The sequence below is a fragment of the Portunus trituberculatus genome, chromosome 34, assembly GCF_017591435.1.
Source record: "Portunus trituberculatus isolate SZX2019 chromosome 34, ASM1759143v1, whole genome shotgun sequence".
Classification (NCBI taxonomy): domain Eukaryota; kingdom Metazoa; phylum Arthropoda; class Malacostraca; order Decapoda; family Portunidae; genus Portunus; species Portunus trituberculatus.
The window spans coordinates 2,130,001-2,146,894 of record NC_059288.1 but is presented as its reverse complement, the minus strand read 5'-3'; the positions used below and the strand labels follow the sequence as shown (position 1 = coordinate 2,146,894).

The window sequence follows — 16,894 nt, the reverse complement described above, 5'->3', positions numbered from 1 at the left end:
TCCACTTTATTTCATCTTCCACTCTCACCTCCACCTTACGTTCTCTTCCACATCGAATTATGAGCCTTTCAATATTAAAAATGGCGTTTCTATGTGGTTTTACTCGTTTAATTAGTTAGTTGTTAGTCAGTGTGTGTGTGTGTGTGTGTGTGTGTGTAGGATGTGGGAATACGAAGAAACTAACGTATTTAACTCCTTAAGAGTTTTACTATCTAGCAGTGACTCCTTGTAGCGCTTGTCCTGACAGGAAATGACGTTACTTTACCTAATAAGCCACGATAAGAGTAATTGTAGCCAGACAGGAACTGCGATTTGTCAATGTAGTGTATTGTCTAATTTCTTGCTTTTTTGTTTACGTGCGGTGTGTTGATCAGGGCTGTGTTTGTAAATGTTTCAGTTACTCGCCTCGTTGTATCTGAGTCTACAGGTGTCTCTCTTGGGACCAGCGTTTCAGTGGGTCTTTTTTATTATTGTTTTATTTCTGTCTTGTTGCCCTTGGTTTGTGCCCTCCACGTAACGATATAAATAAATAAAATGATGATAGTAATAATAATAATAATAATGATAATAATAATAATAATAATGATAATAATAATAATAATAATAATGATAATAATAATAATAATAATAATGATAATAATAATAATAATAATAATAATAATAATAAGATAATAATAATAATAATAATGATAATAATAATAATAATAATAATAATAATAATAATAATAATGAAAAACAGACAAATAGAAGGTTGTTGCGGAAGGGTTTTTTGGTGGTTTTTAGTCAAGTTTAAATAGTTCTGTGGATAGTTTTCATCACTGAGAAAAACAAAGTAGAACATGTAGATCTATATTATAAAGGAAATAATGGAACACAAAATTAAATGCAAAGATGACAACCATGTTAATTTATTAGTGTGTTATCAGCAAGACACAATGATTACAATCCAAAGACAAGAGTAAAATTGAGCAAACTTTAATTAAACTGGCCGGTGATTTGAACTTTTTTTTTTCCTTGGGAGCTTTTTGTCTCCTCTTTTTTTCCCCCCTTAACATGTTCTCTTGCTTCCTTCACACACTCAGAGAACACAAGAGCACAAGAACATAAAAAATAAATCTGAACTCATTTAAGAAGGAGATTTGAAGACATTTATCTCATTCTTCTGGTTAACTCTCTCCAATCTACTCAGGAATTAGCATCTAAGTGGGCCTTTTCGTTTAGTAATTTTCTTGCCCTTGGCCAGATTGTCCCTCTTACATAAACCAAAAAAAAAGGAAAATAGGAAGTTATTAGATCTACATGTGGCAGTGGCTGTATAAAACAAACTAGTCTATTTTTTCCTTTCATCCTCATACACTAATCCATCAAACCTTCTTTTAAATCTCTATTCACAAACACCATCAATTCAAACTCACTGAAAACACCCGACATCATGAATTAAAAAATCAAACATGTGAAAAAAAAAACCCACAAAAAATAAACTTCTCTATTATAGCACACTGTGACAGGAGAACTAGAAAGAACAAGAAGCACTGCTGCCTTCACTCTCCTTGCATGTCGTAAGCTGTAAGAATACTGTGAATGAAGGAGTAGCAGGGCTCTACATAGGAAGGGCGGCACTACAGAGGCAGGATGTGGGCGCCCTCTGAAGGGGAACACACATAGAAAGTCGGAGTTCCACTGTATTTTTGGCGAGTGTGAGTGATGAATTTGTCGACACTTTCCACCTTCATCTGAAAAATTAAACATGAACATTTCATAGCTTTGTGAGAGAAGTTGATCTATTTTGGATCACTAAGATAATGCAAAATATGTTCTATTTCATTTCAGCTTTTTGTGATGTTTATAATGACTTCATGCACTGATGGATATTACATTGAAAAAGAGTTATAGTGATAGTATTCATGTCTGTATTTGAAATTATTCTGTGGTATCTTACTGAGTTTTTCCATTGTACTCACACACACACACACACACACACACACACACACACACACACACACACACACACACACACACACACACACACACACATATTTACTCACCAGACTCACAGTACAGCCACCAAAGCCTCCACCAGTCATCCTTGAGCCAAACACCCCGGTACCTCCACTGCTGCTGCCACCAGCTGGTCCAACTCAGGGCACGACACCTCAAAGTCATCCCTGTGCAATGAAAGCTACTGTTAATCCTTCCTCTGTCCTGTGTTCCTAAGTGCTTGCTTCCCCCACCAGGATTAATTTCTATCCTGTATCAGTCGCAGCGACCTCGTCATCAGTACTTAAAGATATATATATATATATATATATATATATATATATATATATATATATATATATATATATATATATATATATATATATATATATATATACAATCGTCTCTGGAGCATTCCAGAAGTCTACCACTCTATGAAAAGAAATATTTTCTTATATCTAACCTGCAGCCTAAGGGTAAGGTAAAGAAAGACTCACATCTAAAAGAAAAGGTCCACTAAAGACTGCATAATGTATATATATATATATATATATATATATATATATATATATATATATATATATATATATATATATATATATATATATATATATATATATATATATAGAGGAAACTAGGGTAAAAAAAAATTTAATTGTGTTTTGTGTTTTTTTTTTTTTTCTTTCTATTTGGTGGTATGGAACCCTTTTTATCTATCAATGATCATAAGAATTCTATAAAAACATCAATATCTAATGCCACTGTCTGATAAATACAAAGCTAATTTAGTCAGTTCTTGTGTGTGTTTTTTTTTTTTTTTTTCCTCCTATTTCCCTCCCTACAAATACATCTACCACTGGTCTCCTTGCAGTTACACCCAATAGTAACCTTACAAATACACCCACTGGTCTTCTAACAAATATACCTCCCACTGGTCTTGCATATACACCTTCCACTGGTATACTTGCAAATACACCCTCCACTGGTATACTTGCAAATACACCCTCCACTTGTACCCTTCCAAATACACCTTCCACTGCTATCTTTCCAAACACACTTGACTCAAACACATGCCAAGAATCTATTACCATTTATACCTTCTTTTCCTTCTCCAGGTGTGAGTTTACCTGAGGGAGGAGTGTGAGTCGGTCATCAGCTTGCCAAAGGTAGTGTAGTCCCCCTGCCTCAGCATCTCCACCGCCTGCTGGGTGCGGCCGATCTCTGAGATGACGTGGCATGCTCTCCTGTACACCTCCTCACTCAGCGATGATTTGTGCTCTACCAGAAGGTAACAAGATGTGGAGTTTGTTGGATTGTAAAAAGAGCAGTGATATCAGGGTGATTATTTTTGTTACTTGTATGTATCATTAGGTTATTATTTGTTCTCTCTCTCTCTCTCTCTCTCTCTCTCTCTCTCTCTCTCTCTCTCTCTCTCTCTCTCTCTCTCTCTCTCTCTCTCTCTCTCTGCAAATGTGGTAGTTTATTGGTGTCTTCAAGAGCATTTTCATGATTCTAGTGATAGTTTAATATGGATACTGACAGTTTAACTCCCATTAGTTTAAGTTATTATGGTTTTTAAGTATTTCTTCATGAGTTTCAAGATAATTAAGGATTCTGCACCAGTAATTGCAAAACATTATGAGATCTGCATCAGTAATTGAAAAAAAAAACCATAATGAGAACTTGATCACTGAACTCCATGGCCTTGGAAAGCAGTCTTTATGAGAACTGATGAGATGCTCAAGAATGGTCTCAAGAATAGTTGTGAGATGAATTGTGTATTGTCCATTAATGAAGCAAAAGAACTCAATCCAAAACCTAAACTAACACCAGTGTGGCCTTTGAAAACAGTCATTATGAGAGGGAGTGTTTATCAATGAGTGAGGTCGGCAGCACACCTTCCAAATCCTTCATGGTGGCATCCCTCAGGCTCCTCTTCCCCAGGGCGGCAGCGGCGTCAGAGCACTGCTTGCGCCGCGTTGGGTACTCGCTGCCTGACAGTGTGTGCCGCACGTTGCTGTTGGTGATGACCAGTGTGACGTTGGGGTCACTCAGCGGCACCAGTGTGGACTCCATTGACCTGGGAAAGGAGGTCATGGGAAATTAACTGGATGAAAGATGAAAAGTAAAAGCAATTTTTTTTAGTTCTTCAAAATTTACAAATGTGAAAAGAGAAAAATGCTCATGAGATTCAAACAATATATAAACTGGAAGAAAAATATTTACAAAAAAGAAACAAAATCACTGAAGAAATGAAAATTGGAAAAGAAAAAACAATCACAGAAATTTTTAAATAGAAAAGAAAAGAAGTGAAATAGACTGCTGTATACTACAACACAAGCCGGTCAGCCTCGCACCTGCAATCGATGAGCAAAGCATTGCCTTTCTTGCCCATGGTGGAGATGAACTGGTCCATGATTCCACATGGCATGTTGGCAAAATCATGTTCCGCCTTCTGGCACGCCAAGGCCTTCTCCCTCAGGCTGGGAGCAGAAGGACAGGTGACAGGTGGTTCAGTTATTAGTACAGGTGTTTCATATGTGTTAACTGTTTGATTATCGATGCTACACCTATTACTTGTTTACCTATAAGTCAAATAATAAGGTAAACTCTCACCACAGACATAATAGCCACCTAGACTGTTATTTGGTGCATCTTTCCTTAATTTTCCTTAATCTTTACTTCTTCTACAGCTTCCTCTAAGGTTTACACTAGGTAGCAATTGCAACATATAATCTGTCTAATCCTCTTCCTTATTGTAGATGCCTGTAAAGATTTAATGCATTATTTCTGGTGCTGTTAGTTGTTTAAGTCATACTTTCAACACAACATTTCATCAACACTGAAGAGACACCATGGTGGCCAAAGAGTTCCCTTAGACATGGCACTGTGAGATGTGGAGTGCCGCTCACCTGGAAGTGTGGGTGCCAGTGAGTGCCTCTAGGAAGGTGTACGTGGCCACTTCCAAGGAGGCACTGCTCGAAAGGCCTCCCCCAAGTGGCACTGAAGTTGTCACTACAGCATCAAAGCCACTAATGCTGCCTGGCTTGAACTACAGTGTTAGTACGCAAGCATTGGGTAGCTATGCTAAGGTTAACTCTCTCTCTCTCTCTCTCTCTCTCTCTCTCTCTCTCTCTCTCTCTCTCTCTCTCTCTCTCTCTCTCTCTCTCTCTCTCTCTCTCTCTCTCTCTCTCTCTCTCTCTCTCTCTCTCTCTCTCTCTCTCTCAAATATTTCAGTCTCATTACTTTTACAAAGCACTCTTAATGGAAGTTATTGGGTTTTCAGGAGTTTTTTTTATGATTCTAGTGATTGTTTTAAAGGGTTATGAATACCTTAACACGCTGTAGTGGAAGTTATTGGGACTTTGAAGGGTGTTTTCATGATTTAAGTGAAAGTTGAACAAGTCAGTAATGCTTTAGTAGGCTCAAGTGGAAGTTATTGGGTTTTTCAAGAGTGTTTTATCATTCAAGAGATAGTTTAAGGTTAGTGTTTGGTTAACAGGCTCTGATGAAGGTTATTGGGATTTCCAAGGAAGTGATAGTGATAGCTTACAAGGCTCTAGTAGAAGTAACTGGGATTTTCAAGGAAGTTGTCATGATTATGATAGTTTGATGACAATAATATATCACCAATAGAAAAAACACCAATGAGAACATGTGATGATAGAGTTCCTTGTGACATTACAAAGCATTTCAAAATATGAGCAATTATTAAGCTGTATTATGGTGTTATTAAGAGAAAATATCATAAAAGGATTATTGTTTCAAATACTATACTATAATAGAAAAAAAAAATGTTCATGATCAGAAAATATCAAATGGATAGAGTTAACATTACAAAATAACTAAGAATATAATTACATATTAAACAAATTAATCATAAATATATAAAAAGAATGGGATGCAGAACTAAAAAATAAACACACACATGCAAAATTAAGAAAGATGCAAAAGGAAATATAAACAACAAACAAAAAATTATCATGATAATAACAGAAAACACACACATACACACACACACACACACACACACACACACACACACACACACACACACACACACACACACACACACACACACACACACACAGCACTGATAGAGGAAGTTAAGCTAATTAAAGTGAATTGCGAAAAATGTGGAGAATCTCTAGGAAAAGTGATGGAGAAGCAGGCTGAATGGAAAAAAAGTCAGGAAGTGGAAAGAAAGGAGGTAAATTACAAAGTTGCAAGTCTGGAAAAGGAAATCAAAGAGTCAGGGGAGAAAACTTTGGGCCTTGCTGAAATTATAGATCAACAGATCATAGAAGAGAAGATAGCTGAGAAAGTGGTGAAGGTTATTAAGTCAAATGAGACATTGGTGAGGGAAACTGTAGACAAAAGAGATGTGTGGTGATATTTGGTGTGGAGGAGGATAAGACACCGAGTAAAATGGAGAGAGAGAAAAACATAAAAAAGGTGATAAATAATATCATTAATGTGGTGCAAGAGGAGGGAAAAGACCTAGTACAAGAAATAGAGGACTTCCATAGAATTGGAAAGTTCACAAGAGAAGGTATGAGGCCAATAAGAATCAAACTTAAGTCACAAAAGGATGTAGATGAATTGGTGGAGAAGTCATGGAGGCTAGCCCAGCAGGAAACAACAAGGAAGATTTGGTTGAGAAGAGATCTCGGTGAAAAGGAAAGAGAAATGTTAAATGAGTTGAGAAAGGAGGCTTTGAAAAAAATGAAGAGAGGACAGAAGAAGAGAAGAAAGAGTTTTTCTGGAGAATCTTGGATATGAGACTGAGGAAGTGGTTCATAACCCAGAAAAGTACAGCAAGAAAGGACTAAAGAAACTTACATATGAGCGAAATGTAATGTATTCCAACATAAATGGAGTGATATCGGGATTTTAGAACTCAACGATTACTTGAGGGACAAGAACCCAGATATTGTGGGTCTTACTGAAACAAAACTGAGAGAGGGAGAAGACCTGATGAAGGTTGGAGAAGGAAATATAACGTTTGGAAAAGAAATAGAGTAGGTAAGATGGGAGGAGGAGTGATGTTGCTGGTTAAAAAGATATAAAGGTGGATCAAGTGAAAAAGGTATGGGAAAGGCAGAAGTGCTAAAGATCAGAGCAGAAACTAATGAAGGAAAAAGAGGCACTACATAGTGGTGTACGTACCACCTAAGACAAATGCATGGTCAGTACAGGAATATGAAGAAATGATAAGTGATACAGGAACATGTCTGGAAGAAATGTTGGGTGGCTGTGAACGAACTATAATGATGGGAGATTTTAATTGTAAAGAGGTGTGTTGGGAGGACTGGTCAATGGAAGGATCAGAGACAACATGGGAAATACACTATTGACACTGGCAATGGAAAATGTGTTAACTCAGTGGGTCAAAGAAGATACTAGGTTTGGAGGAGAGGGAGCATCGTCAAGACTGGACTTGGTCTTTAGTACAGAGCCAATGGTCATTGAGGAGATGAGGGTGGAGTGCCCTTTAGCAAAGAGTGATCATGCAGTTTTGGAGTTCAAGGTGATAGACGAAGAGAAATCTAGAAGAAATGAAGAATATAAAGTGGGAAGATGGAATTATGCCAAGACAGATTTTGGAAACCTAAAGAAATTCTTTCAAGAGACAAATTGGATGAAATTCAAGAGTGCTAAGGAGCAAATGAAAAGTGGAAGGAATTTATAAAAATATACAAAGAAGGTGAGAAAAATTTGTACCAATAAGACAACATAGAGAAGTTGGAAAGCAGGACTGGTTTAACGATAGATGTGAAAAGGCTAGAACAAGAAAAGAGGATGCATGGAAGAGGTGGAGAAGGAAAAGACGGATTAAGCAGTGGGAAAGTTACAAAAGAGCAAGAAATGAATATGTGTTGATTAGAAGAGAAGAAAGAAAGAAACAAGAAAAGGATATAATTGATAAATGTAAAGACCAACCAAGGCTTTTTACAGACATGTGAACAACAACATCAAAAATAGAGAAAGTATTGAAAGTTTAGAAGTAAATGGAGTATACAGTGAAGATCCCAGGAAATGGCAGAGGCTATGAATGGATGCTTTCGGAAGGTATTCACAAAGGAGACTGCTTTTGACAAACCACTGGTAATGGAACAGAAAGGGATTATGAAGGAGTTTCAAGTAACTGTGGAGGAGATCAAGAACATGATGGGGAGTTTAGAAGTGAGAAAAGCTGTGGGACCTGATGGGGTATCAGGATGGATTTTAAGAGAATGCAGGAGCAATTGGCAGAAAAAGTTTGTGAAGTAATTGATGCCTCATTAAGGGAAGGCGTAGTGCCCCAAGACTGGAAAAGAGCTAACATTGTCCCAATCTATAAATCAGGTAACAAGAGACCCATTGAACTATAGACCAGTGTCACTTACAAGTGTGGTAGCTAAGATGTGTGAGAGGGTGGTGAAGACTAGATGGACAGACTTCTTGGAGAAAAATGACATACTTTGTGAGTGTCAATTTGGTTTTAGGAAAGGGCGTTCATGCACGACAAACCTGATATGTTACTATTCGAGGGTGATAGATGTAATACAGGAAAGAGATGGTTGGGCTGATGGAATATATCTGGATTTAAAAAAGGCCTTTGATAAGGTACCACACCAGAGACTGATCTGGAAACTTGAAATGGTAGGAGGAGTGCATGGCAGTTTACTAAAATGGATGGAAGACTTTTGGTAGGAAGAGAAATGAGAACAATAATTAAGGACAGACCATCAGAATGGGGATTGGTGGAGAGTGGAGTTCCACAGGGATCAGTGTTGGCACCAGTAATGTTCGCAGTCTACATAAATGACATGGTGGATGGGGTGTCCAGTTATGTGAGCCTATTTGCAGACGATGCAAAATTGTTACGAAAAGTGAGATGTGACAAAGATTGCGAACTACTCCAGGAAGACTTGGACAGAATATGGAAATGGAGCTGTACATGGCAAATGGAGTTCAACACGACAAAATGCAAGAAAATAGAGTTTGGCAAGAGTGAAAGAAGAATCAGGAGTATGTACAAGATAGGAAATGAAGACATAAAACCAGTCATGAAGAAAAAGACCTTGGGGTGACAATTACCAATGACCTATCGCCAGAGAGACATATAAACAAAATAATTGGAGAAGTATTGAACTTATTGAGGAACATAAGAGTGGCGTTCGTATATCTAGATGAAGAAATGATGAAGAAAATAATTACTGCAATGATAAGACCGAGGCTTGAATATGCAACAATACAGTGGGCTCGAACTTAAAGAAACACATAAGGAAACTAGAGAAAGTACAGAGGGCTGCAACGAAAATGGTGCCTGACTTAAGAGATTTGACTTATGAAGACAGACTGAAAAGAATGCAACTTCCAACCCTGGAAAACAGAAGAGAAAGGGAGACCTGATAGCAATATACAGAGTGATGATTGGCATGGAAAAATGGATAGGGAAGATCTGTGTATGTGGAATGGAAGAATGTCGAGAGGGCATGGGAAAAACTAAAATGGCCACTTATAGGAGAGATGTGAAAAATATAGCTTCCCTCATAGAAGGGTGGAAGCATGGAATAGTTTAGACGTGGAAGTGGTCAACGCAAGGAATATTCATGATTTTAAGAAAAAGCTGGACATTAATAGATATGGAGACGGGACAACACGAGCATAGCTCTTTTCCCGTATGTTACAATTAGGTAAATACAATTAGGTAAATACACACACACTCACACACACAATACACAATACAATATTAGAAATAGATACAGAAGAGAGAAAGGAAGATAGAGACGATTCATACAAAGGAGACTGATTAAATTACAGAAAGGCTGATATTGAGAATCTCAAGAACTATTTTAAAAATGTAGACTGGGAGGAGATGGAAAACTCAGAGACAATGCAAGACAAATATAACTTATTTTTGGAAATATACAAAACAGGAGTCAGGGAATATGTCCCAAAATATAGACCTAAAGAAGAAGGAAAGAAAGATTGGTTTAATGCAAGGTGTGCTAGGCAAAGGAGAAAAGAGATGGAGCATGGAAAAGGTGGAGGAGAAATAGGAATCCAGCAAATAAGGAAAACTTCAAGGCAGCGAGAAATGAATATGTTAAGGTGAGGAAGGAAGAGGAAAAGAACTTGAAAAGACATTGTCGAAAAATGTAAGGAGCAACCAAAATTGTTCTATAGATTCATAAATGGAAAAATTAGGCAAAAGAAACAATAGAAAGGTTAAAAGGAGAGAACGGGATGGTGGAAGACCCAAAAGTATGGCAGAACTATTAAATAAAAATTCCAGGAGGTCTTTACTAAAGAATCCAAATTTGAGAGGCCACAGGGTAATAGAGAGACAATCTATATGAAAGAGATTAAAGTAACCAAGCTTGAAATAAAAGAGTTAATGAAGGAACTGGATGAAGAGAAGGCAATGGGACCAGATGAAGTCTCAGGCAGAATACTGAAAGAATGTAGGGAAGAACTAGCAAGTCCTATATACAACATCATAAAATGCTCAATAGAAAATGGAACAGTGCCAGTAGAATGGAAAAGAGCTGAGGTGGTTCCCATATATAAGAGCGGAAGGAAGAAGAACCTTTAAATTACAGACCGGTATCACTAACTAGTGTAATATGCAAGATGTGTGAAAGAATAATAAAGAAACAATGGATCGAGTTCCTTGAAGACAACAAATTAATATCAAATAGCCAATTTGGTTTTAGAAAAGACGGTCTTGTGTAACTAATTTATTGAGTTTCTATTCTAGAATAGTTGATAGAGTACAAGAGAGAGAGAGGATGGGTTGACTGCATTTATTTGGATTTAAAAAGCGTTTGACAAAGTGCCACATGCAAGATTACTGTGGAAGTTAGAGAAGGGTGGCTTAAAAGGAAGCACATTGAGATGGATAGAAAATTATTTGAGGGGGAGAGAAATAAGGACGGTAGTTAAAGATATGAAGTCCAAGTGGAGAGCAGTAGAAAGTGGAGTGCCACAGGGGTCAGTATTGGCACCAATACTTTTCCTCATTTATATTAACGACATGCCAGAAGGAGTGAACAGCTACATAAATTTGTTTGCGGATGATACGAAACTGTGCAGAGTTATAAAGCAAAAGGAAGATTGTGAAACACTGCAAGAAGCCCTAAATAAGATCTGGGAATGGAGTAAGAAGTGGGAAATAGAATTCAATGTGAACAAAAGCCATGTCATGGAAATGGGAAAGAGTGAAGACGACCTGTGGGAATCTATAAGATGGGAGATGGAGTAGAACTGGAGAAAGTCAAAAAGGAAAAGGACTTAGGAGTGACGATGGAAGAAAACAATCAATAGAATTTTTAGAGAAACATATAATTTGCTAAGGAATATTGGAGTAGCATTTCACTACATGGACAAAGAAATGATGAAGAAATTGATAAGTACTATAATAAGACCCAGATTGGAATATGCAGGAGTAGTGTGGACCCCTCATAAAAAGAAACACATAAGGAAATTGAGAGGCTACAAAAATGGCTACAAGAATGGTTCCAGAATTTGAAGGGATGACATATGAGGAGAGACTAAAGGCTATGGATCTACCAACCCTGGAACAAAGAAGGGAGAGAGGAGACCTGATACAAGTTTATAAATTGATCAACGGAATGGACCAAGTGGATAATGAGAAACTGATCCTGAGAGAAGAATATGACATCCGAAGCACAAGATCGCATAGTAAAAACCTGAGAAAAGGAAGATGTCTGAGTGATATTAAAAAATATAGTTTCCCGCAGAGATGTATTGAGACGTGGAACAGTTTAGATGAAGAAGTAGTGTCTGCAACGAGTGTGCACACTTTTAAAGTAAGATTGGATAAGTGTAGATATGGAGACGGGGCCACATGAGCATAAAGCCCTGGTCCTGTAAAACTACAACTAGGTAAATACACACACAGAGTGTGTGTTGTGGTCTCAGTCCTACTCGAAGATCAGTCTATGAGCTCTGAGCTCGCTCCGTAATGGGGAAGACTGGCTGGGTGACCAGCAGATGCCCATGATGAATTACACACACACACACACACACACACACACACACACACACATGCAGAATTAAAGAAAACAAGGGAAAATATGAACATCAAACAAAAAATCATGATAATAACAAAAATTACCAAAAAAAATATACACACATGCAAAACTAGGAAAATGAGAAGAGAAAAAAAGGACATGAAACGAAAAATTTATGATAGCAGAAAATTACAAAAAAGAATAAAAAAAAAAAAAAAACACATACACACACATGCAGAGTTGGGTAAAGCAAGGGAAAAATAAAGACATAAAACAAAAAAAAATATGAGAGAAACTATGGAAAAAATACAAAGAAAAAAATACCTGGAAAATTGGCGACCACCCCTTTGACATAATTAGCCCAAGCAGGGGAGCTAGGTTGCAGCGGGGTGGAAGGGGAGGGAGCCGGGAACTCCACCTGATGGGGTTTGTCAGCTTGGGTGGACATGGTGTGGACCCTGCAGCGGCCACCTTCCACACGCCGGCCCACCACCACCGTCACCATTGGGAGGGCCTAAGGGGTGCCATAGGGTGAGGAAGAATAAAATAAAGGTCTACTGAGGTGCTGTACTAGAAATGATCAAAGACATCCAGAAGTGCCATGCTTTTTTTTGTCTTTTTAAGAAGGGCACTGGTAAAGGGAAATAAAAAAGAGTAAAAGAAGAAAAATAAAAAAAGATCTACTGAGGTGCTGTACTAAAGAAAAGATTAAAAAGACATCCAGAACTACCATTTTTCTTTTTTATTATTAGCTATTTAAGAGGGGCACTGGGCAAGGCAACAAAAAAGGCGAGGAAAATTAAAGGCTGACTGAAGTGCTCTACCAGAAAAGATCATCTTGAGTAGAAGGATAAATGTCTTGAAACCTTCCTATTGAGAATTCTTCATAGGATTTCCCCTCTTAAATATAGATTAAGAAAAGAAATGCTCAACAAAATTATACGTACACATTAATATGCAAAGTTAATAATGCAGTAATGATTCCGCAATGCCACGTACAAACTTGATGCAAGACTGTAAAATGGAGAATAAAAGACAACGGCCTTTAATAATATATTGCAATGTTGAATTAAAACTAATGCACTTTAAATAAACCCTTTATATTTCTTTCTTTTTAAACCTTATATCTACTTCATACAATCACTCTTTCTGTCCTCCACTCACAAGGCAACACCAGTCACCATCACTCACCATAGGAAACACAAATCCGTCATTATAATCTGTGTGTTCACCAATGATGTTGACTCGCCCTGGGGCCATGACTGCCACATCTGCCACAGTCCCAAACACCAGCTGAAATTTGTCCTGCGCCTCCTCCACCAGACTGGCCACCTCGGGAATTCTGCACGCCATTCCTGAGTCCTACGACGCTGCTGCTACTGTGATGGTGTGTGATGGTGGTGGTGGTGGTGCTCTGTTGGATTCATTCTTTTAGTATCAACACATCTCTTCAAAGGTTTGTGTTCTTTGTGTTTTTTTTTTATATCAATTACTTAATAGGTCAATGTGGAACTTATTTGGGTTTTTAAGGGTGTTTTGATGATTCTAATGATAGTTTAGCAGGATGTGTTGGAAATATTGCTGATTTCAAGAGTGTTTTGATAATTATAGTGATAGTTTTATCAGACTGTGGTGGAAATATTAAGTTCAGGATAATATTTTTTTGTAACTAATAACTAATCTACTTTAACAATATGATGTGATGGAGCTTTGACAGATGCTGCAGTAACAAATTATTCAGGGTAAAAGTAATGGCCCTGCAGAACTCCATTGATATTGATTCCATGCCATCCACCCAAAGAAATGTCTGGAAATATTAGGCAATTGATCTGCTTAACCCTTTGACTCCCTTTTGGTACACCTTCCCCTAATGACTAATTCCTCTGAGACATCTTAACTTTTCCCAATCTTTGAAATGGGAATAAATTGCAAAATGTATTCTTTTCATTGGTAAATTTCTTATAGATGCTTGTATTGACTTCACACATTGCTTTTGGTGCTGCTGATGTTTCCTGTCATACAGAAAGGATAGGCCACCATTGGCTCTGGTTATATCTCTTATCTTAACTGTCTATTAACTATCATTACTAGAAACATATAAAGTTTTGGTAATCTTCAGGTTTATTAACCATCACCCTACTAAACTGACACAAGCGTTATTTCTAGCTAGCCCTTTACTATATCGATATTTTAGTCTAACCATAGTCACGTCAGCAATCACCTTATAACTCCAAGGTACCGTATCTGTCACATTACTACTCACCCGAAGTACTATTATAACTGTCACATCACCTCCTTAACCACCTAACAAGCTTACAACTCTCAACATCCACATCACCACTTTGTCATGCTCTGTAACAACTCTGTAACAACTCCAAACTGCCACATGACAATCTAGGTAGATAATTATAATCTTACAACATCGTCACTAGCACAGGTGAGGCGTACCGAAGGGAGGGGCACGCATATCGCATAGCTATCCGCCTCCTCTCCCTCCCCCCACCACCACATATTGCAGATAAAAAAATTATAATGAACATGTATATTATATTGAAGGAAGATGATAAGAAAATTAATATTACGAATGTGTATGTGCCGGAAATAACCAGGGAACATAAATAATAGTGTATTTTCCCTTTGGTTTTGTTTTGAGTCAATGACAAGATGTAAGATGTGTTTTACTGTCATATGAACGGAAATAATTAAGATAATAAAACTATGGGCTCATGAAATTGGGATAAGTGCAAAGCTAACTTGTCAACTGAAAGCGGCGGAAGAGTGTTAAGTTTTGATGACAACCGAAAAGAGCAGAGAATGAGATAGCATTTGAATTATTATCAGTAGAAGAAATAAACAATATAAAGAAAATATCATAAAAATTAGGAAAAGAAGAGGAAATCAGATACTACATCAAGAATTGAGGAACACAAAGCAAGAAATATAACCCAAAAAGGAGAGCTGATACGGAGACAGTGAGTTGTGGCACTTGAAATTTGTAAACACAAACAGCAGACGGCATTAAAGTTAGTAAGATCGCATAGACATAAATCTATATAAATCTCAAAGTCTTTATCTGTTTCAAACATTCACGTCCCTGCTAGGCCTTTGCCAGGCATTGGTCTATATTGGCTCTCAATCTCAATCAAGTTCACTATCAGAGTCGTACAATTTGCAAAAGTAATCACCGGTATTCTTCACAGTTTGTTCGTTCCTTATCACCTTTAAACAATACACATAGTTTGCTAAAACTCTATTCAGCCAGGTATAAATATTTAAATAATACTGAATAGTACTGAATTACTGTCTCAAGTTGTTGCAGCGTGTGATGAGAATGAAGGAAGATTGAATAGATGAGAATGAAGGAAAGTGACTGAAAAATTGAGAAGGAAGAAGAGGACTCAAAAGGCGAGACAATCGGTGGATCCTACTGAATCCCTGGATAGTGGCCCTGATTATTTATTTATTTTATTTATTTATTTATTTTTTTACAGTGGGTAATCACCCCAACTATGATCTCGGGACCGTTGCGTACTGAGTGACGGGTACGGGTTTGTGTTGTGAAGTTGTGATGGAAACTCGGGATGTACTCGGATATCCCTGGTAGGAAGGGGCGGGTACACATACTCGCGAATCTCTTAATTTGCCCGTCCGTAGACGATTAAACGAGTCACGACAGTGAATGATAGGAGAGAGAGCATAGGAAAGCCGTAAGTGTAAGCCTTTTCTTCCTGGCTCCTACATTTGGTTTATTTATGTCATGTGCAGTCACAGTAAATAGTGAATGATGGACAATAAATATACTGTAGAAGCAGAAAGTGAAGATGTCTGGTGAGTGGCAGGCGACACGAGACAAACTTCGAAAGGCACTGATGAATAATTGGGGTCCCGAACGTTCTAACCCTAATCACGAAGTTGTATAGGATTATTAACATTATTGATGTAGAGTGCCTGACAAATTTACTGCTTAGGATTAAAGATATTATCACAAACTTCAACAATAAGGGAGGGACACAGTATTAGTCATGAGAAACATCTTACATGTTCGGAATAATTAAAACTTTGATTTATATTTAACCCTTTCAATACTAGGACATGTTTTTACCCTGAGATTTGTGTATGATTAGACCATTTTAATGACATTAGGAAAGGTCTATTAATGGACACAGTCTTCATTATTTTAATCCCCCACAGTTTTTGAAGCTGTATAAAATTGCCAAGTAATAAACAGAATAAATATGTAAATGGATCATGGTACTCAAGAGTTATATCTCGGTAATTGAATATGACATAAAATCCTCATTTCAGTGTAAGTACATGACAATAGCTGACACTTGATGGCTGATTACCTTCCCTCTTGCCTCCTCTAGCTGATGTGGTATGGGAGTTGACTATTATCTTTTAGCCGGTGGTCTCTGGGTGTCATGAGATTGAGATAGACGTGTCCAGTATCTTATCTTACCTGTTCAGCATGAGGGAAGAGGCTTATAATGCTCACTTGTATTTCTTATGTAAGGGGAAATTTGGCCAAGGGCAACAAGCGCAATTAGACATAAAGGCCCACTTAGATGCCAGTTCCCAAAAATATCCAAGAGAGTTAGCTAAATGAATGGGATAAATATAATGAAACCTCCCTCATTGTTGCCTTATCAGTGGCATGAAGCCTTAAACCTGCTTCCTTCCCCCCATTTATTGCCTTTGAGCCCTCACTCCACAGTTAGGTTATAAAATGTAAGGTTAGGTTAGTTTACATTATGGCTTAGTCCAGGGAATGTGGGTTGATTTACAATTGAGTGATTGATTGATAACTTTATAGTTGTAATAATGTATGCAACAAGTGAGTAGGTTAGGTTATGCCAGCCACCCCTTAAACATGGGCAAAATTGGTTATAAAA

The 16,894-nt window shown here is 37.6% G+C and overlaps 2 protein-coding genes across 6 annotated transcripts in view; one reads left to right on the top strand and one right to left on the bottom strand.

Moving 5' to 3' along the window:
• Positions 1-892: 892 nt before the first annotated feature.
• On the bottom strand, positions 893-13,355 carry LOC123512676 (galactokinase-like). Its single transcript, XM_045269170.1, is given in 9 exon segments — positions 893-1,733; positions 2,046-2,104; positions 2,107-2,165; positions 3,105-3,255; positions 3,876-4,057; positions 4,335-4,460; positions 4,890-5,019; positions 12,327-12,516; positions 13,194-13,355. Coding segments are annotated over 9 exon segments (1,173 nt in total). The 3' UTR covers positions 893-1,619.
• LOC123512675 (TBC1 domain family member 31-like) overlaps positions 13,325-16,894 on the top strand; it is a 17,411-nt gene continuing 13,841 nt past the window's right edge. For 2 of the 5 annotated variants that reach the window (XM_045269165.1, XM_045269164.1), the window contains exon 1: positions 13,325-13,458. In XM_045269165.1, the coding sequence (XP_045125100.1) occupies positions 13,397-13,458 (62 nt within the window). In that variant the 5' untranslated portion in view covers positions 13,325-13,396. Of the gene's footprint in view, positions 13,459-14,784; positions 15,026-15,421; positions 15,710-16,894 lie in introns of those variants that run through there. The other 3 variants (XM_045269169.1, XM_045269167.1, XM_045269166.1) reach the window with 3 other exon arrangements.